Below are 21,182 nucleotides of genomic sequence, written 5' to 3'. Positions count from 1 at the left end.
CTGTTGACCTTTTGGTTAGCAGCCATAGCACATAACCACTACACCACTAGGGTTTCCTATATCTAGATAAAGTAGTATAAAAACATCAAAGAAATGAAATATACATGTTACACTTTCATTTTGTAATACATACTATAGTTATGACAGTTTTCATTATAAGCAGAGTATTTTTACAAGGCAAACTTAGAAGTAAAAAAAACTATCAGATTAACAGTAGTGACTGATTTAGAAATATATACCTTATGAATACCTGTAAAAAAAGAATAAATTTGAACAGAAGACTGTAACACTTACATTATTAGCTTTTAAAATTAAAATGTTATCTTTTCATTTTTTTGAAGTTTTATGGCTTTTCAGTATATGCAGCATCAAAGCTGGGAAAACTGAAGTTTGGAAAAATAATAGAAATGAAAAGTCTAATAAGGATCAATTTATTAAATATTATTAATAATCAATTTCTTAAACCTTTTTCTTTGAAAAATTTCTAGTTTAATAAAGCTTTATTCTGATGACATGTAAAGTAGAGGTAGCTAATATACATTTATTTCATATTAAAAATTCAGAAGAGTCATTTTGTGCATAAGTGCATATTAGATTAACTAAAGATAAGAGTGTACATCTATACTTTTACAGAGGACTTTTTAGATGTAAGATTTCAATCTTAAATAGAAATTGATGTTATTAACACTAAAAAAAAAAATTTTTTATCCTTTAAGAAAAATATGTTTTTTATGAATTTCTTAGCACAGTCTAGACATATTTGAAATGAACACATGCAATTGTCCAAAAATGAAACTATGTTAAATAGTAAAGTATTTAAGCAGACCTTGGAAAACTCTCAAGAATGTTGTAAAAGAAATCCCTGTACTTGGAGGAAGGTTGATTTAGAAAACCAAAGTCTATAATTTTTTAAGTAGTTCAGTCATTTAATAAAAATGTATTGAGCACTTACTATGTCCTGATTTTTCTACAGGAATCGGAATTAACCAGATTACAAGCTAAAATTTCTCGGTGTGAAAGGGCAGAAGACATCAAGTTCCTATCAGTCCCAACAGGAATTATGCCAGACATTCAAGATCCAAAGTGTGCTAAACATTCTCACACACCTTTTTTCAAGTGTGAAAAACTACGTCGCTCTATTAGTGCCAGTGACCTAAGTTTCAAGACTCATGTTGATGAAGATCTTTCTGAAGAATTACTACAAGACCTAAAGAAAATGCAGTTAGAACAGTCTTCAACATTAGAAGAAAGCCAGAAGGATCTGACTTACAACCAGTTAGACTCATTTGATCCTCTTACATATAACCTAGAAGATGATAGTTCTGAGAGTAATGACTTTAGCACTCTTAGTGGAATGCTAAGATACATAAACAAAGAAGTGAGATTATTAAAAAAGTCGTCTGCGCAAACAGGGACTGGTTTAACTCAGGTATGTATTTCATGCATTAGAAGGTATAATAATTTGTCTCCAATGAATAATATTTTGTTACCTAGAGGAAAATTCATATAATTTAAATGACGCATACCATGTCCCGGAAATCTTGTTTGTATTTCTTTGTTTTTGATCAATAATGGACATAAAATTTAAGTGTTGGAAAGGAATAGAAAAAAACACTTTTTAGTGATAAAAACCCATTGCTGTCAAGTCGATTCTAACTTAAGCAATCCTGTAAGACAGAGTAGAACTGTCCCATGAGGTTCCAAGGCTGTATATCTTCACAGAAGCAAACTGCCACATCTTTCTCGACTGCTCACCTTTTGGTTAGCAACTGCGCATTTAACCACTGTGCCACCAGGGCTTCTTTTTAGTGATAAGTTACTGTTATGTGTGAAAGCCAAAATAATGTCTAAACTTTAAAAGCAAAGACCAAAAATTCATAGAAGAGTGACTTAATGCTAAATCAGTGCAAGACTATTTCAGATACTAATTTATTATTTTGTATTATTACAGGGAGAAAATTTGTAATTAAAAGAAGATGTTCATGTGATGAACAGTGGAATTTGTGGTAATGTGCTGTGTTTACTTTTATGTAGCTCATACTTCATAAAAAAAAAAATTCATAGAGGCCTATATTTTATTGTTTTTGAATAAATTTTATATTTCAATATTTTTAAAGAAAGCCCTTTATTCTAAAGCTTAATTACATTTTTAGTGAAAATTAATTCATTCCTTTTAGTCATTTTTTTAATTTAAATTTGCCATTTCCTTTATTTCTTATATAAAAATCATTGTTGAAATGTGTATTTTAGTTATTTATATTTTTAGTACGATTACCCTATTGCTTATTTTTCTAGTGATACTCAATTTTAAAATTAGTAATATGGATGTAGAAGTCATTCTACCACAGGTTAATAATTGTACTAATAATGGCTGACTTGTTGAATACTTACCATTTGTCAGGCACTATTCTAGGCACTTTATATTTATTAGCTCATTTAATCCTCATAGCAACGCTATGAAGTAGATACCTTTTTATTCTTGTTTACAGATAAAATCACTTAACACAATAATATAAGACATATGTTTTAAAGAAAGTGATTTTTTATAAGTATCCAGAGATGGACTTTGGGTTAGTGACTCTATGTATGTATGGTTAGCTCTGTGGTAGAATAATACAGCAAAATTAAGATGACATATTTAAGGCTTCAACTTTTAAAATCTCTGCGGAGATTGGATTTGATATCTTTAGGCCCAGTATTTTATTTATAAGTGAATATAAGTATATCCTTATAAAATAATATGGAGTTAATCTTCTCTGATAGTTGAACATTAAGGACATTAATTTGCTGGCAGTGCCACTTTGAACAACACTAATTCACGATTTGTGATTATTTGTCAGGAGTAGAATAAAGTTTATCTTTGACTGCTACTTCCTAGTGACTTGACCCCAAGAGTTAAGGTACTGATTCAGTCTTCTCAGTCAGTAGTACCTTTATTCCCCTTGCGCCTTGTTTTTCTGTCATGCGCCTTGTCAGTTCTTGTTCATGGATTATTAGCATTACTGAGTAGATTCACAATTATGGCTAGCACCTTTATAAATTTATAGTTCCCAATCTGAGTTGGGGAGCCCTGGTGGTGCAGTGCCTAAGAGCTTGGCTGCTGACCAAAAGATCAGCAGTACGAATCCCCAGCTGCTCCTTGGAAACCCTATGGGGCAGTTCTGCTCTGTCCTATAGGGTCGCTGTGAGTCAGAATCAACTGGATGGCAACGTTGTTTTCTTTTTTTTTAATCTGAGTTAGATTTTTAGCAGTTCTTGACAAACTTTAACCTCTTCTCTTCAGCCTCCTCTCTCTTCCTCGTTGCAGGTATATTAATCGTTTATTATTTTTTTAACCACCCCCTTTACTTCCATGTCCCACACTCTCAAGAGACGTACTTTAGGAGATCAGGTACAATCTTGCTCAACTTCCTTTATCCTTCTAGACTTACCTGTGGCAGTATGTATTTATACTTTTCTCCTCTCCTGTCTCAGGAAGGCTTCTGTCTCTCAGTGGGTAATCCTTCCTCTTGTGTACTAAATTCCAGTCTTTCCATTGTACCCTAGAATTTTATTCTATTATCCCACTGCTTTCCTATATCTTTAACTTTATGCCTTTGACTACTCCCATTCATATAAACACGTTCAAATACCTTCTGTAGCCTACCCCCCCCAAAAAACCCCATATACCACACACCCCTCAAGAAAATGCTGTCTCCCTATATTGCATACTTTTTTTTGTTTGATACTTTCATATCCTACTGAATTCATGTAATTTCAGTAGGAGTAGCCATGTTACAGTGCAATTCCTTAATCTCTGTAATTCCTGGCTATAGTTGATTGATCCAGAGTTAGACATTTAATTCAAACAGAGTCACAATCCTTTCTCAGGAATTTTGGAACTGGAAAAAAATCTCTACTATTTCTCTGAGTGCCTGGACTGTAAAATGCAAGGCTCCAGAGCTGTTGACACCATATGTCCTGCCACGTGGACCAAAGAAGCAGTGCAACACTCTGCAGAAAGGAGAGAAACAAATGAAACAAAACCACAGAGAGAAACAAGATAAAGAATCCTGATGATCCCTGGGTCCACATGTTATTGAGACCCAGACACATTATTGACCTTGGATTCTGAGACACCACAATATTCTTATAGTAAGCCTTTTAAAAAAACTAGTTCAAATTGGATTTCTGCCACTTGCAAACAAAAAAGCCCTAACCAATATATGGTCTTTTCCTTAATCACCAAATTTCTTAGAAAAACTAGTTTATACTCACTGTTTTATCCTTCACTTCCTGCTCATTCATTAATCTAATACAGCCTGACTTCCACCCTTCTCCAAACCAAACCCATTGCCATTGAGTCGATTCTGACTCATAGAGACCCTATGGGACACAGTAGAACTGCCCCATAACGTTTCCAAAGCTATAAATCTTTACAGAATCAGACTACCACATCTTTCTCCCGCAGAGTGGCTGGTGAGTTTTAACTGCTAACCTTTTGGTTAATACCCAGGCCTTTAAACACTGTACCACCAGGGCTCCTTTCCACCCTCCCTACTCTTTAAATTCCTAATTGGCACACCCAGTGTCCTGTTTTCATTCTTACATATGTTTAATTTTTCTACAGCATTTAACACTGTTTACCAGCCCCTTCTTGATATACCTTTATTTTATTCTGGAACACTACTATTCTTTCCTAATTCTCCTTTTTAAAAAATTGCTAACCTTTATGTAATGCTTGCTATATCCCAGGCACCATTGTAAACACTTTACAAGTATTAATTCATTTAGTTTTCACAACAGCGCTATGAGGAAATACATTGCGATGAGGTCCTGCACACGGAGCACTGTAGTACCATGTGTTGTAGATATAAAATAATTTATTAAGGAAAAGCTTATAAGAAGAGCAGTAGTAGAGTGCACACAGTCCCACTTATGTCACATCTCAGGTCAGGTATAGATAGTCTGCATGTATCGTGGCTAAAGTTCCAGTAGAGAGAAACTCTGCCTCCCTTGTACAAAATATATTTGTAAAATTGGGGTGAGGCAGGGAATATTTGCACACCTAACACCAATGGAAGATCCCTTGGGGAAGTGGCCTCGTTAGAAGAGGGGGGCACCTTCATAGCCCTGTTCTTCTGTTGAATTTACTTACACTTGATGATTTAGCTGTCTGTTTTGTTACTAAGGAAACCCTGGTGGTGTAGTGGTTAAGAGCTATGGCTGCTAACCAAAAGGTCGGCAGTTCAAATCCACCAGGCGCTCCTTCGAAATTCTGTGGGGCAGTTCTACTTCATCCTATAGGGTCGCTATGAGTCAGAATTGACTCGATGGCAATGCGTTTGGTTTTGGTTTTTTGTTACTAAAAGGTTGAGAAGGCAGGGAGCTGGGGGTAGAATGTGCCTCCAGGGCCATCCAGATTTGTCTTTCATCAGGCAGGTGCTATTATTTATCACCATATGTTTACAGAAGAGGAAACAGGCACAAAAGAGTTAAGTAATTTTCTCGGGGTCATGTGGCTTAAGTCTAACAGTTGGGATCAGAACCAAGTATCAGACTCCAGAGTCCAGGCTTTTAACTGCAGCGTTAAACTGTGTCTTTATATTGCCTTTTACTTCTCTGAGCATCGCTTCTCGTTCTTGTCTGTCTGCTCCTAAAATATGCAGATTCCCCAAGTTTCTGACTTTTAAATGCTCTTTCTTTTTTAATTGTGTTTTAGATGAGGGTTTACAGAGTAAATTAGTCTCTCATTAAACAATATTGTTTTGTGACATTGGTTGCCAACCCCATGACATGTCAACACTTTCCCCTTCTCTCCCTTGGGTTATCCATTACCACCTTTCCTGTCGCCTCCTGCCTTCTTGTCTTTGCCCCTAGGTTGGTGTGCCTATTTAGTCTCGTTTTGTTTTACAGGCCTGTCTCTTGATTAAAGAGTGAACTTCAGGAGTGACTTCAGTACAGAGTTAAAATGGTATCTGGGGTCATACTCTCAGGGTTTCTGCAGTCTCTGTGAGACCAGTAAGTCTGTCCAAAACGCTCTATTGTGATCCCTGTCAGTAACTGGTCTTCCTCTTAAGATATCTTTTCTTTCTAGATATTCTTACCTAATCCTATTGGTTCAATAAGAATTTTATGGTAATAACTCTCAGGTCTGTATCTCCATACTTTCCTTACAACAGTCCTATATTTGCAGTTGCCTAACAGACAATTCCCTGAATATCCTGTAGGTTAAAAAAAAAAAAAAAAACTTTAAATGTATCCAAAACTGAATTAATTTTATTTCCTAAAATTCACTTTTTCTGCTTTCCTATTTCCATTTTTGTTTGCTTGGTTTGCTCATTTTGCAACACTGTTCACCCAGTCCTTGCCATCAAAGCTCATAATCTGGTGGACTGTCAGCGCACTCTTTTTCTGCAAAATATAGAGATTAGACTAGCCTGTTTCAGCCATCCATACCTGTGGCCATACCAGGATCTCATTATCATCTATTTCATCTCTGAAATCTTAAATTTCAGCATCCCCACTCTGACAACAACTGCTTATCCTTTCATTTCTCTTGCTCCCTGACCACTTTTGTTGTTTTTCTAAAATATTAAGAACTTCATTTTCTTCCAGTATAGTCTTAATATAGTGATAATTTACCAGAGTGGTTCAGAATATGGACTTTGAGTAGGTAGATTTATGCTTCCAGTCATGGTGGGACCATTGATATCCGTCTTACCCTCATGTCCTAACAGTTATAAAACTGACAAAATATGCAAGGCAGCTATTTCCAGGCATTGACCGACAGGCAACACAAGACTATAATCCTTGAGAGAAATGAAACATGCAAGATCGGCTGCCCCATTTGCCCAGATTCTTAGACAGGGGCAAACTCATCAGAGAATTTGTATTCAGAATTCATAAATTAACTCAGTATAAGTCAGTAATAAAATGACAAGTATCCAATTTAAAAATGGGTAAAAGAACAGACACTTCACAGAAGACTATATATAAATAATGATGTGCATGTATAAAGATGCTGAACATCATCAAACCGAATGAGCTACCCACTAAAAAAAAAATTTTTTTTTTATTCTAGCTACTCACTAGAATAGCTAATATTAAAAAACATGACAACACCAAATGATGTGGAGCAACTGGAATTACTTTTGAAAATTATTTGGCAGTTCCTCTTAATATTGTGCATACAGCTACTCTGGAACTCAGCAATACCACTTCCAGGTATTTCCCTGGGAGAAATGAAAATGTATGTCCATCAAAAGACTTGGACAAGAATGTTCGTAGTACCTTATTTGTTTATAGCCCAAAACTGGAAACAGCTCAAATGTCCATCAGTAGGAGAATGGATAAGTAACTGGAAATAGATATAAAATTAAGTTCTATAAAAAGAAATATTGTTATACACAATATCATGCATAAATCTTAAAAACCAATCTGTGATAATAGAAATCAGAACAGTGGTTACCTCTGGGGGAGGCAGGAAGAACTGAGTGACGAGGGGCAGAAGGAAACTTTCTGGGACAATAGAAATGTTCTGTATCTTGATCAAGTTGTTGGCTATACAAGTGTATACAGTGGTCAAAACTCATCGAATTATATGCTTACAATATCTGCATTTTACTATTCATAAATTCTGTCTCGATTAAAAAATTAGAAATTTAAAAGTAAATGAACTTTGATGTCACACAGATCTGGGTTTGATCTACTTTTATAAGCTTCTATCACCTTAAAGTTTTTAATAACTGAACTTCAGTCTCCTTAAATGTAAAATAGAATATCTACAGCAGAAGTTTATGGTGAGGATTAAATAAGATAACGCATGTGAAATAATAGTATACAATACCTGAATAGAGTAAGTACTCATTAACGATAGCTGTTATCATTGAGGCAGTATAATAATGTAGTTAAAAGTGTGGGTACTGGGTCAGCAAGATGGCAGAATAGGCAGCTTCAAGCTCCCATCCCCCCCACAGAAAGATCGAAAAACAAGCAGAAACTGTCAGAACCAACTTTGTCAGACTATGGAAACAATCAAGGCTTGCGGCAAGAAAATGAACTCTGAATTAAGAAAAAGGCAACTTAAAAATGGTAGGAAAGCTCTGTGACTTTTTTACTTATGTCCCACTTTCTCCCCAGCTCAATGGCAGTCTTGAGAATAGCAGTCCACAGTACCAGTGTGAGACCCTGGTTCTGGAGGGACAGAGCAGACCTTATTCACAAATTATTTTGTGTTTTATAACCTGCCTGGGGTTAACTGAAGGACTGATAGAAGACATGCATAACCTGTTTTGCATATCTCAGAACTCACTTACAGCAGGAAAGCAGTGGACATTGCATGAAACACCATAAGGCAAACAATCAACTTTTAGCCACTGGGAGCAAAAGAGTACTGTTGAAACATACAATACACCACCTAATGCCTGGGAGGAAAAGCCAGACAGAGAGTTTCTTTGGGACATTAGAGCATTCAAAAGTACCCATGTATATGAGTATGTATACGTCATACCCAGGGTGAGATACATGCCCACAGAAAACCTGAGGAAACCCTAAGTTTTCACCTTGGGCTGATCCTTAGGCTCAGTGTAAGCTTGGCTAACTGTTGAAGGAGCGCCTTCACAGAGAGCCAATCTGCAAAAACCAGGAGAAGTGTTTTTGTTTTGTTTTAGCTCCTGATGTTCAAGGAAATCTCTTTCAAAACACTAGCTGAACACAAGCCAAAAGGAACAGAGAGTTTATTGAGCACACATGACAAAGAATACAGACTGTGCACATACACACAAAAAAATTAGTTTGGAAAAATCACTAAACCAATGGGCAACTACATCCTTCAGCAATGAAAAAAGAGAGCAAACTCTGGGAAGGTGAAGAGTCTGATTTCCAGAATTATCACATTATAATATTCAGATGTCCAAAGCATACAAAGAAACAAGAAAGCATGGGGCGCCCATTTATCGGAATACAATAACGCAACAGAAATCATCCCTGAGAAAGCCTAGACACTGGACTTATTACAAGAGTTCTTTAAGACAACTGGTTTAAATATACTCAAAGAGATAAAGGAAAACATGGACAACAGGCTAAAGGAAAATGATATATGAACAAAATGAGAATATCAATAAAGAGAGAGAAATTACATAAAGAAACCAAATAGAAATTCTGTAGTTGAAATGAGAAATTTACTAGAGGAGTTCAGCAGCACATTTGAGCAGGCAAAATAATCAGTGACTTGAAGATGGAACAATTGAAATTATCCAGCATGTGGGGTAGAAAGAAAAAAGAATGAAGAAAAGTGAACAGAGCCTAAGGAGCCTGTGGGACACCATGAAGCATACCAACATATACATCATGGGAATCCCAGAAGGAAAGGGGCAGAAAGAATATTTGAAGAATTAATAACAAAACTTTCCAAATTTGACAAACAAAAAATAGGAATCTGTATTATCCAAGAAGTTCAGCAAACTCCAAATAGGTTAAATTACTCAAAGAGATCTATATTGAGACACATTTGTAATCAAACTGTCGAAACACAAAGAGAGAGTCTTGAAAGCAGCAAGAAAAAATTGACTTAGCATGTACAAGAAATCTCAATGAGATTAACACCTGATTTCTCATCAGAAACAAGAGAGGCCAAAACGTAGTGGATGGCATATTTAAAGTGCTGAAAGAGGATGGAAAAATGCTAAATAACAATATATAGATGAGTGGTAACTTTGGTAAAGGGTAAGACAATACACAATACTGGGAAAGCCAGCACAACTTGTAGAAGGCAAGGTCATGGAAGCTCCGTAGACAACATCTAAACTCCCTGAGGGAGCAAACTGCCGGGCTGAGGGCTGTGGGACCATGATCCTGGGGAACATCTAGCTCAATTGGTATAACAGTTTGTAAAGAAAATGTTCTCTGTTCTCCTTTGGCGAGTAGCATCTGGAGTCTTAAAAGCCTGTGAGTGGCCATCTAAGATACTCCACTGGTCTCACCCCTTTGGGAACAAGGGAGAATGAAGAAAACTAAAGATATAAGGGAAGGTTAGTCCAAAGGATTAATGGACCACAAGTACCACGGCCTCTACCAGACTGAGTCCAGTACAACTAGATAGTACCTGGCTACCACCAGTGGCTGCTCTGACAGGTAGCACAATAGTGGGGCCCACACAGAGCTGGAGAAAAATGTAGAACAAAATTCTAACTCATAAAAATAAAAAAAAACAGCAGACTTACTGGTCTGACAGAGACTGGAGAAACCCCGAGAGTAGGCCCCCAGACACCATTTTGGCTCAGTAATGAAGTCACTCCAAGGTTCACCCTTCAGCCAAAGATTAGACAGGCCCATAAATCAAAATAAGACTAAAGGGGCACACCAGTCCTGGGGCAAGGACTAGAAGGCAGGAGGGGACAGGAAAGCTGGTGACAGGGAACCCAAGGTCAAGAAGGGAGAGTGTTGACATGTTGTGGGCTTGTTAACCAATGTTTTAAAACAGTATGTGTACTGTTTAATGAGAAGCTAAGTTCTGTAAACCTTCATCTAAAATACAATAAAATAAAGTGCAGAAAGAAAAAAAAATGTTAACCAAGAATTATGTATCTGGCAAACTGCCCAGATACATAACACATTCCCAGATAAACTGCCCAGATACATAACACATTCCCAGATAAACAAAAGCTGAGGAAGTTTGTTATCACTAGACCTGCACTACAGTAAATGCTTAAGGGAGTCCTTCAGGTTGAAATGAAATGACACTAGACCATAGTCAAGACATAAAGATCTGTGGAAAAGGTAACTACATGTGCAAATATAAAAACCAGTTTCATATTTTTTGTTTGTAACTCCACTTTTTACTCCCCACATGATTTAATAAACATACATAAAAGTAAATATATGTTATTGGACACACAATGTATAAAGATATAATTTGTTACAATACCAACATAAAGGAGGAGAGTTTGGAGCAGTATAAAAGCAGAGTTTCCACATGCTATTGAAGTTAAAAAAGTTAAGTGGGTATTAATTCAAACTAGATTGTCATAAATTTAGGATAAGTGTAATCCCCATAGTAATCATAAAGAAAATATCTAAAACATAACAGAATTAATCAAGAAGTCAGTCAAAATGGTTCACTGTAAAAAAAATAGACACAAAAGAAGGCAGTAATGGAAAAAATGAGGGACAAAAAAAGTAAGACGTGAAGAAAACAGGGACAAAAGTTCTTTATCAGTACTTTAAATGTAATGAATTAAACTCCAATAAAAAGGCGACGGTTGGCTGGATAGATTTAAAAAAAAAAAAAAATCCAACCAACTATATACTGTCTACAGGAGACTCACTTTATATGCAAAGACAGAAATAGATTGAAAGTGAAGGGATTGGAAAAGACTCCAAATACTAATCAGATTTGGTGTTTCTGTACTAATTAATACCAGAAAAATATACTTTAAGTAAAAAACTGTTCTGAGACAAAGGAGGACTTTATATATTGATAAGAGTCAGTTAATCAAGAAGATAAAACAATTACAAGCATGTGTGCACCTAACAACAGCCCCCAAATACATGAAGCAAACATTGACAAAATTGAAGGGAGAAATAGACAGTTCTATAATATTATTTGGAAACTTCAGCATAATAACGGGTAGGATATCTAGACAGAAGATAACTAAGGAAACAGACTTTAAACAGCACTATAAACCAACTAGACCTAGCAGAAGTATATAGAACACTCCACCCAACAACAAAATACACTTTCTTCTCAGGTGCACGAGGATCATTCTCCAGAAAGAGTCTGAGTTCTGGAACCAGATTACTTCCGGACCATTTCAGAAGCTTGTTCTGCCATCAGTTTGCTCTGTCACTTTGGGCAAGTTACCTAATCTGTCTGTGCCTTTATTTTGTCAGCTATAAGGTAGAATAATGGTACCTACCTTAAAACATTATTGTGACTGTTTTAACAAGCCAACACATTTAAAGCACTTAGGAATAGTACCTGGCATATAGTAAGCGATCAGTAAATGCTAGCTATTAGCTGCTATTTTTATTCAAATTCTTCCTTACTCATCCCAGATATCATAATGGCCTATCACTTCAAAACACACCCTTACCATTTTCCTTAGATGGTTAGTTCTTTAGTTACATAGGTAAACCTCTTTACTGATTGTCTTATTTTTTTCTCCCTATATTTAAGCTGTTGTGTATTGCTAGAGAAAAGCGTACAGCCATGCTGGGGTTGTGATTATTAATTTTTCACTGAAATCTCTTTTTTCCTTAATGAGTTTTAGCTTGAGTCATGGCCAGTTACTACATTTCCCAGCCCCTCTGATGACTAAGTTCTTACCAATAGGACGTGAGCAAAACTGAGGTGTGCTACTTCAGGCCTGGGTTTTAAAATATCACGTATGTGCTCCTCCAAGGTCCTTCCCATTCACTGGAGCTGGAATTGCCTACAACCCAACTTCAACCATGCAGATGACGAAAACACCATAGGGGATGGCGGAAAAACAAAATAGAACCTGAGTGCCAAAGTGACCTGGGGTAGTAGTCTTCAACTGCTACATGAGAGAGAAATAAACTGTCTGCTTTAAGCCATGGAAGTTTGAGAATTTCTTTGTAAAGTAGCTTAACCTTACTCTTACTAATGTACACTTATGATTTTCCACCTGTGCCTAAAAATCCTCTTGGTCTGTATTAATCTTTTTTTCCAGCTGGGTCAAACCTCTCCTATTTTTCTCAAGTCTGTTATGACAAACACACAAGTAACGTATGCATTTAGCAGGTGACTTCACCTCCTGCTTCAAAGAGAGAATGGCAGCCATCAGAAGAGAATTCATACAGTTTCCTGTCCCTAAGTTTTAAGTTTACAAACTTTATCAGAATCTGTACTCAGTTTACCTCTTTGGCATCTCAATGGAGACTAGATTTCCCTCTAGGTAATCTCTCTACATATGTTTTGAACTGTTTCTGTCTCCTCAAGCATTGCCTTTGATCAGTTATTTCCTCTCAACTATGTCTTCAGTCTTTTCCTGTGTTCTGGCTATTTCTCATAAACATTAAAACACATTCAAGCCTTTCCTAATCAAATATATATATATATATATATATATATATATATATATATATATAAAATTTTTTTCCCCTCAATCTCCTGTCCCCAGTCTAGTTACCCATCTTGTCACACACTTTCATGGCCCAGATTCTTGAAAAAGTTGAACTTACTGCTTCCATTTCCCTACTTTGCATTCACTCCCCAGTGTACATTGTGCCTTTTGATGCCACATTATTTTGTCCTGATCAAGGTCTTTCAGCTAACCAAAAAATAATTAGCAAGCACCAGTATGGCAGCACAGTGCTGAGCACTAAAGACAAAATGTGCAGCAAGATAGAAACATTCCTTCGTTTCATAACATTTACACTCTAATGAAGGTGAAGGGCAATCATTCTCTACTGATAATAGAATAAGTACCGTAAAGCGGAAAGTACAAGATGCTACGAGAGCCCATATCTAGGAGGTCAGAAAAGGGTTCCCAGAGGAAATGACTTTAGGACCAAAGGATGAGAAGTAAAGTCAGGCAAAGGACAGTGGGGGGGGGGCGGTGAAGGGGAGGCTGGAGGTGGGAGAGGTGGCTGGACATGACGTGGAAGTATGGAAGCAGCAAGAAGAATGTTAGCAGAGGTAAGAGCATGTACAAAGAAGGAAGAAAGACTGGCACATTTGAAGATTTTTCACAATTAAGAATTAACCCACATGTCCTCATATCTTTTCTAGACTTTGGGAGTCATGTTTCCCTTTAATAACTCAAAATAATAATCCTAGCCCCTACTTCCTTTTCATGTACCTGTAAGGAGTCCAGTTTTAGGGGAAGTTCTCTTTCTAAGATATATCCCAGAATTCCTTAGGAATGCCTTATTTTCCATAAATTCACCCTCCTTGTCAGCTGTAACCTTAGCCAGAGAGGCAGAATTGGCAGGATAAATACTGTGATCAGCTGGCCTAAACATTTGATTTACTCCACAGCTATACAAAAGATGCATATAAAATAGATGAGACTATAGTATTTGTTTTCAGTGGACATTTAATTAATCCCACCTTGTTTTTATTCCGTGGTTACGGTCAAACCTTGTAATGATACATTTGCTTCCCACTCAACTTTTCATTAGTGAAAGGAGAATGCAGTAGTGGGTTAATGTGAATGTCTTGTACACTTTTAAGTTAGTATTTTGGATTAAGTATCAGTCTTTTGTGAATTTGATTGCCATGAATCACTTTTTCTGAATGGTTAGATTTTGTTATCTACAAAGCTGAGGATGAAATCATAGGCCACAGTAACTTCACAGAGGTAAGGCCATGACACGACTTTCTTTTGACAGGCCAGCCGCTGTCCTAAGGTACAACATTATAGCTTGCTGTACACATAAAGTAAAAAAAAGTACACACTAAATAGGCAGAGTGAATACAGTGCAGCCTCACTCTGAATAAATAAAAACCACTTTTTAATTGGGAGTGGAGGGGCTCTTAAATCCATGCATCTCTCAAGGGAAGAATAGATTTTTAATACCTGGAAGGTTCCAATACATTCTGTATTTACTGGATTGGGAAAATAATTACAGAATAATCAAAGTATAAATTAAAGGGTGGGGGTGTGGGTGGAAAATTGTGAATTAATACAATACAAACTATCATCAAAAACAAATGAGATCATAATTTCAAAGCCTGTTACCAGTGGCTCTGGTTATTTAACCTAATAATGAAAACTAACATGGGTCCATAAGCTCAAGTCTAAACGAAACAAAGCCAGACTTGAAAGAAAATAAGCTGCAGTAATAAGGGAGATGTTTAATCAAAGTGAAAAAATACAGATGCAGTAATGTAAATATCAAAATAGTGTTCCTTTGTGTCACATAAAATACACTTATCTCTGTCAAGGTTTGACATTTACTTAGTAAATTAAAAGTTTATCAAAGTGGCAGTGAGCTTCCTGTAGGAACCATATAATTCAGTATCTGGTTTTGTTCTCTACCTACTGACATGCCGTAGGACTAAAGGAAACTAGGAAAGTGGGAGAAGACATTCTGACAGCCTGTGTTTTGGGAGATTTTGTGTTATACATGATCAAACTTATAGTGACATTTTTTAACATAATTAAAAAAAATAGAGCAGTACTAAGAAGTTTCACTGAAGCTTAGTGGAATAAGACTTACCTGTGAAATACAGCAGTAGGAGGTTATAGTATCCCTTGTTCAGGAATAGATGTGCAAAAGTAAGTGTAGCTTGAGAAGTTATACTACTAAATGAAAACTGAGGGTGGAAGGATGGTGACAGACATTTGAGTGAGGATAAAAAGAGATACACAGAAGTGATTTAACTGTAGGATATGCAGTAGACCATACCAACTGTCATGAGTTGTGTCCCCCCCCAAAATATGTATCAACTTGGCTGGGCCATGATTCCCAGTATTGTGTGGTTGCCCATCATTTTGTGATCTGATGTGATTTTCCTACGTGTTGTAAGTACTAACCTCTCTGAGGCTAATGAGGCACGATAAGAGGCAGTTGTGTTAATGAGGCAGGACTCAATCTACAGAATTAGGTTTTATCTTGAGTCAATCTATTTTGAGATATAAAAGAATCAAGCAGAAAGGAGAGGGACCTCATACCACCATGCAAGAAGAGCAAGGAGTGGAACATGTCCTTTGGGCCCAGGGTCCCTGCTCTGAGAAGCAACTGGACCAGGGGAGGATAGATGACAGGAGCCTTACCCCAGAGCCGATAGAGAAAGCCTTCCCCTGAAGCTGGCACCCTGAATTTGGACTTCTGGCCTCCTAGACTGTGAGAGAATAAAACTCTGTTGAAGCCATCCAGTTGTATTTTGTTTTAGCAGTAGTAGATAACTAAGACACCCACTATACATGGACAGTTCTTAATACTGAACAGGAAATGAGCACAGAGGCATGGTAAAGTCGTGATGGATAGTTTCGACTCTCCAGACAGCTGCTGGACATTTTATTCTGAAAACAAATCAGTTGATTAATAAGCAGATTGAATACCAGTTAAGTGTATAAACAATGTAGAGAACTGCTACTTTAGATTTTATTCCAATCGACAGTTAATAGATGTGGAAATGATGGAAAAAGTGAGCATGTCAACCTGGAGTTATGTGCCTTCTATTTTAGGAAAGAATATTCCAAGAATTAGGAGAAAAGCCTGCCATGATTTTATTGTGGTGTAGTGAATTACTTAATATGGCCCGTCTAACCATGGTCTTTGTGACTCCCCACAGAGTTTGGGTAGGACTATGCAAGTAAGATGTATGGAACCTGTGAAAGTTAAGGCTATGTGTCAACTTGGCTAGGCCATGATTTTCAGTGGTTTGGCAGTTAGGTAATGATATAACTTGGCAGTTATATAGTGATGTAGTTATCCTCCATTTTGTAATCTGATGGAATTAACCCCCATTGTGATGTGTTGTAAATTCTAGCCTCTATGCCTGTGGTTATGGTCCTGTTTGATAGTGAGCTGTCCATTATGTTAATGAGGCAGGATTAGGGTGGGATTTATCTTGAGTCACTGCCTTACGAGAAGGTGTGACTCAAGTCACCATCCTTAGCCCAGTAACCACCTTTACCACCCTTATTCAAATGATGCCCTTACTTGAGTCATACCTTTCATCTTACAAGAGGAAAAAAGGAGAGAGAAGTGAGGAGGCAGGAGGGCTCTCTACCACCAAAAAGAAGAGCTAGGAGTGCATCTTGTGGACCTGTAATCCCTGAGCTGAGAACCTCCTAGTCGCAGGAGACAGGGAGAGAGCTATAACACTGGAGATGGCCGGGGACAGTGAGAAGCAGCTATGGAGAACTAGCAGCAGCAGAACCAGGAGACTGGCACAAGATGGTGCAGTGGGCTTCCTAGCCCACGTGGTAAGGTAGCAGCAGTGGGTGTGCCAACTCACAGATAGAGCTGATCGCTTTTGGGCAGGAGGCTTCCTGGCAGATTGGGGTGCTTCCGGGCATTTGTAGGCTTGCCAACCCATGGAGCAAATGAGCTGAGCACTTGCAGGCCAAGGGTTACTTGTGGAGTGGGGTCCCCCTGGGCACTTATTGATGGGGCTAAAGAGATTTGTAACACTTGCTAGAACAAGGCAGAGGCCAAGCCGGGGAACTGAGGGGCTGAGGGTCAGAGAGAGAGGCTTGCCTGCAGGCACAGCTGAGAAGAGGCTGTCCTGATCAAAGAACTGTATCCTAAGTCATTTCTGATCCTGAATTGTAAGCTGCTACTTCCCAAACAAACCCCATAATCGCTGAGTATTGCCTGTGAGATCTTTGTGTCCATTGTAATGAATTACTGAATCCAGCAGAGAAGTAGAGTGCTGTGGGAGGGACAGCTGGTATCAGAATTGGCAAAAAGTTTGGAAAGAGTAGATATGTCTGACCTCCACCTTATAGAAGTGAACCTTAGGCTAATGCTGATGGCGATTCTCCTCTCTCCTCCTCATGAAGTTAGAGAAGGTCAGACCATTCTGCCATACCATTTTTACAGTTGATGTCAGGAGTGGGGTTCGTTTGCAGTGGTTCTGGACTCATAGAAGCATGAGACTTTTTAAGAGAGAACCAAGGGGTGTGGGAAGTGGGACTCAATAATTTATTGCAATGGACACACAGATCTCACAGACAATACTCAAATGATTATGGGGTTTATTTGGGAAGTGAAAATTTTGATTCTTAGGTGGTTACTTTGGTTGTTACCTGTAATGACTGAAAGGAAAGTAAGAGATGTTACGCTGCAGCTGAGGGGAGAAAAGCTGCATCTGAAGTGGCTTAGGGCAAAAGCCAGGCTGGTTACACAAGATGATTGATAGGGGGCCATGTTCTTCTGGTTCCACCCAGTCAGAAGCCCAGGACCATAAGAAGGTGCATGTATATGAATGGAAAGATAGCTAAGGTGTGGGGTTCTCTTCTGTAGCAAAAGAGATGCATCAATGTACAGGTCACCACAGGATGCACTGCTTATGCCATATGCTTCATGACCCAGAAACAACCAACCTGATAGAACATTAGAATAGCCTCTTAAACATTCAGCTAAAGCACCAGTTTGAGGATACCCTTCAGTGGAGCACTGTCCTCCAGGATGGAGCATATGTATTGCCTGGTATATATTCCTATAGCTCCAATAGCTAGAATATATGGGTCCACCACCTAAACAGTAGATGTAGGATTGGCCCCCTCCCACTATCACTTCCAGTAAGCCACTTGTAGAATTTGTGCTTCCCATCCCCTTTATCCCTATAACTCTAGGGTTTGTCGGGTGAAAAATCCTGCATTCTGGGGTGGTGAGTGAGGGGAGTGCTTCCACCAGGAGATACAGTAAGCATTCAACTGAATCTATAACTAGAAGTACTGCCTGGTCACTTTGGACTCCTTGTGCCAGTGTAATATACTGGTAGGGTATCAACTCTGTTTATCATGGATAGCTAGGGTTATTGCTATACGATGGGACAAAGAACATGCCTAGAACTTGGGAGACTTACTGGGGGCTTTTCTTGTTGCTTCCAAGCCAGTGAGGACAGTAAATGAATAATTTCAGCCTGGAATGGTCATACTAACCAAGGGCTCAAACTTCAGGGGTAAAAACCTTGGTTATTCCAACAGGTTGCTAGAAGAATGAAGGAAATCTAGATTGGATGTTAGAAGAGGAGGAGGATGCATATTAAATTTTAACATGTCCCTCTAAATCCCTTTTTAAGTATTCTTTTTAAAGATTGCAGTGAGCTACAATGTTGAAGAGTCAGTAACGGAGTGGACTTAATGTGTAACACAAAGGGATATGAACAGAGGAAGGGGTGAACTGCAACATATGTTTGTGGTGCAGTGCCCACCTGATTTCACTGAAGCTGAATCACTGTATGTGGGCACTGTCTTCCCAAATTAGCTCATGTTGCCAGTGTCCACGAAGTTTCACTGACAACTTAAAATGCACAAATTCCTAAAGAGATATGAACTTCCAAAGCTTCCTCAATAAGAAATAGATAATCTGAATAGCCCTTTATCTATTTAAGGAAATTTAAGTTGTAGTTAAAAAATCTTCCAACAAAAATTCCAGGCTCTGATGTCTTTACTGATAGATTCTACCAAGTGTTTCAGGAAGAAATAATGCTAATTCTACACAAATCTTCCAGAAATTGAAAAGGAAGAAATACTTCCCAACTTATTTTATGTGACTAGCATTATACTGATACCTAACCAAGCAGTCATTACAAGAAAAGAAACCTATAGCAACAATAAAGAACAATGATGGATCCACAGAATATCTCACAACATGGATGAATCTGGAGGGCATTATGCTGAGTGAAATAAGTCAATCACAAAAGGACAAATATTGTATGATACCACTATTATAAAAACTCAAGTAAAGGTTTACACACAGAAAAAACAATCTTTGATGTATATGAGGGAGGGGAAGGATGGGGAGGGGAAATCAACCAACTAGATAGTAGATAAGTGTTAACTTTGGTGAAGGGAAAGACAACATGCAACATAGGGAATTCAGCACAGCATGACCAAGGCAAAGTCATAGAAGCTTCCTAGACACATCGAAACACCTTGAGGGTCTGAGGGCTGGGGTCCATGGCCTTGGGGGACATCCTGGTCAATTGGCATAACATAGTTCATAAATAAAATGTTCTACATCCTACTTTGGAGAGTAGCACCTGGGGCCTTAAAAGTTTGCGAGCAGCCATCTAAGATACATCCATTGACCCCATCCCACTTGGAGCAAAGCAGACCGAAGAAAACCAAAAACAAAATATTATTCCAAAGGGCTAATAAAAAGCCCATTGCCATTGAGTTGATTTCGACTCATAGTGACCCAATAGGACAGAGTAGTACTGCCCCATAGGATTTCCAAAGAGCACCTGGTGGATTTGAACTGCCAACCTTTTGGTTAGCAGTTGTGGCTCTTAAGCACTACACCACCAGGGTTTCCAAAGGTCTAATGGACCACATGAACCACAGCGTCCACTAGCCTGATCCCAAAAGAACTAGACGGTGCCCGGCTACCACCACTGACAGGTCAGGCATGGATCATAATAGAGGATCCCAGACGGAGCTGGAGAAAAATGTAGAACAAAATTCAAATTCACAAAAAAAGACCAGACTTACTGATCTGACAGAGACCGGTGGAACCCCCAAGACTATGGCCCCCAGACACCCTAACTCAGAACTGAAGCCACTCCCAAAGTCCACCTTTTAGCGAAAGATTAGGCCTATAAAACAAAAAATAACACAGATGAGGACCTTGCTTCTTAGTTCAATCAATTCTACAAGACCAAATGGGCAACAACTGCCCCAAAGCAAAGATGAGAAAGCAGAAAGTGACAGGGAACCTAGACAAATGGACATAGAAAACCCTGGGTGGAAAGGGGGAGAGTGCTGACACATTGCAGGGATTGCAACCAGCGTCACAAAAAATTTGTGTATGAAGTTTTGAATGAGAAACTAATTTGCATTCTAAACTTTCACCTAATGCACAATAAAATTAAAAACTATAGGCCAGTTTCCCTCACAAATGTATATTAAAAAAATCTATAAGCAAAAATTACCAAATCCAACAATAAAAAAAGTAGGGTTTAACAATGTAAGGTTGGTTTAAGATTTAAAAATTAATCAAGAATACCATGAAAAATGGCAGAGTAGGGAAGTCAAGAATTGGTTCTCTCCACTGAAGCAGCCAGTAAGATGGCAAAAACAGAATAAGCTTTTTTATAACTCTGGAATTTAATAAAAAGCTTTCAACAACAAGGGGTGCTTAACAAAGAGACTACTAAATTTCTGTAAGAAAGAGTTGTGGAGTTCTACTTACCTGCCTATCATCCCTCATTCCTGGCTAAGCATTTGAAGGAATACTCCAGCTCAGAGCCAGTTTGCAAAGATCATACAATAAGAGTTTTTTATATATTCTGGATATTAAATCTTGATCAGGTATATGATTTGAAAATATTTTCTCCCTTTCTGTGGGTTGTCTTTTCACCTCTTTGATAGTGTTCTTTGATGCACAAAAGTACTTCATTTTGATGAAGTCCAACGTTTATATTTTCTCTTTTGTTTCTTGTGCTTTGGTATCATATATACAAAACCATTGCCAAATCCAACCATGAAGATTTACCCCTATGTTTTCTTCTGAGAGTTTTATGGTTTAGCCTTTATGTTTAGTTCTTTGATCCA

General features: G+C 38.0%; 1 protein-coding gene across 13 annotated transcripts in view; it reads left to right on the top strand.

Annotated features, from left to right (window-relative positions):
* Positions 1 to 21,182, top strand: part of CCDC18 (coiled-coil domain containing 18) — a 198,758-nt gene that overhangs the window by 93,458 nt on the left and 84,118 nt on the right. For 8 of the 13 annotated variants that reach the window (XM_049879768.1, XM_049879765.1, XM_049879767.1 and 5 more), the window contains exons 28-29: positions 974 to 1,429; positions 1,952 to 2,063. In XM_049879768.1, the coding sequence (XP_049735725.1) occupies positions 974 to 1,429; positions 1,952 to 1,966 (471 nt within the window). In that variant the 3' untranslated portion in view covers positions 1,967 to 2,063. Of the gene's footprint in view, positions 1 to 973; positions 1,430 to 1,951; positions 2,064 to 11,729; positions 12,061 to 21,182 lie in introns of those variants that run through there. The other 5 variants (XR_007516706.1, XM_049879760.1, XM_049879761.1 and 2 more) reach the window with 2 other exon arrangements.

Source organism: Elephas maximus, chromosome 3, assembly GCF_024166365.1.
Source record: "Elephas maximus indicus isolate mEleMax1 chromosome 3, mEleMax1 primary haplotype, whole genome shotgun sequence".
Lineage (NCBI taxonomy): Eukaryota > Metazoa > Chordata > Mammalia > Proboscidea > Elephantidae > Elephas > Elephas maximus.
This window is presented reverse-complemented; position numbering and strand designations above follow the sequence as displayed.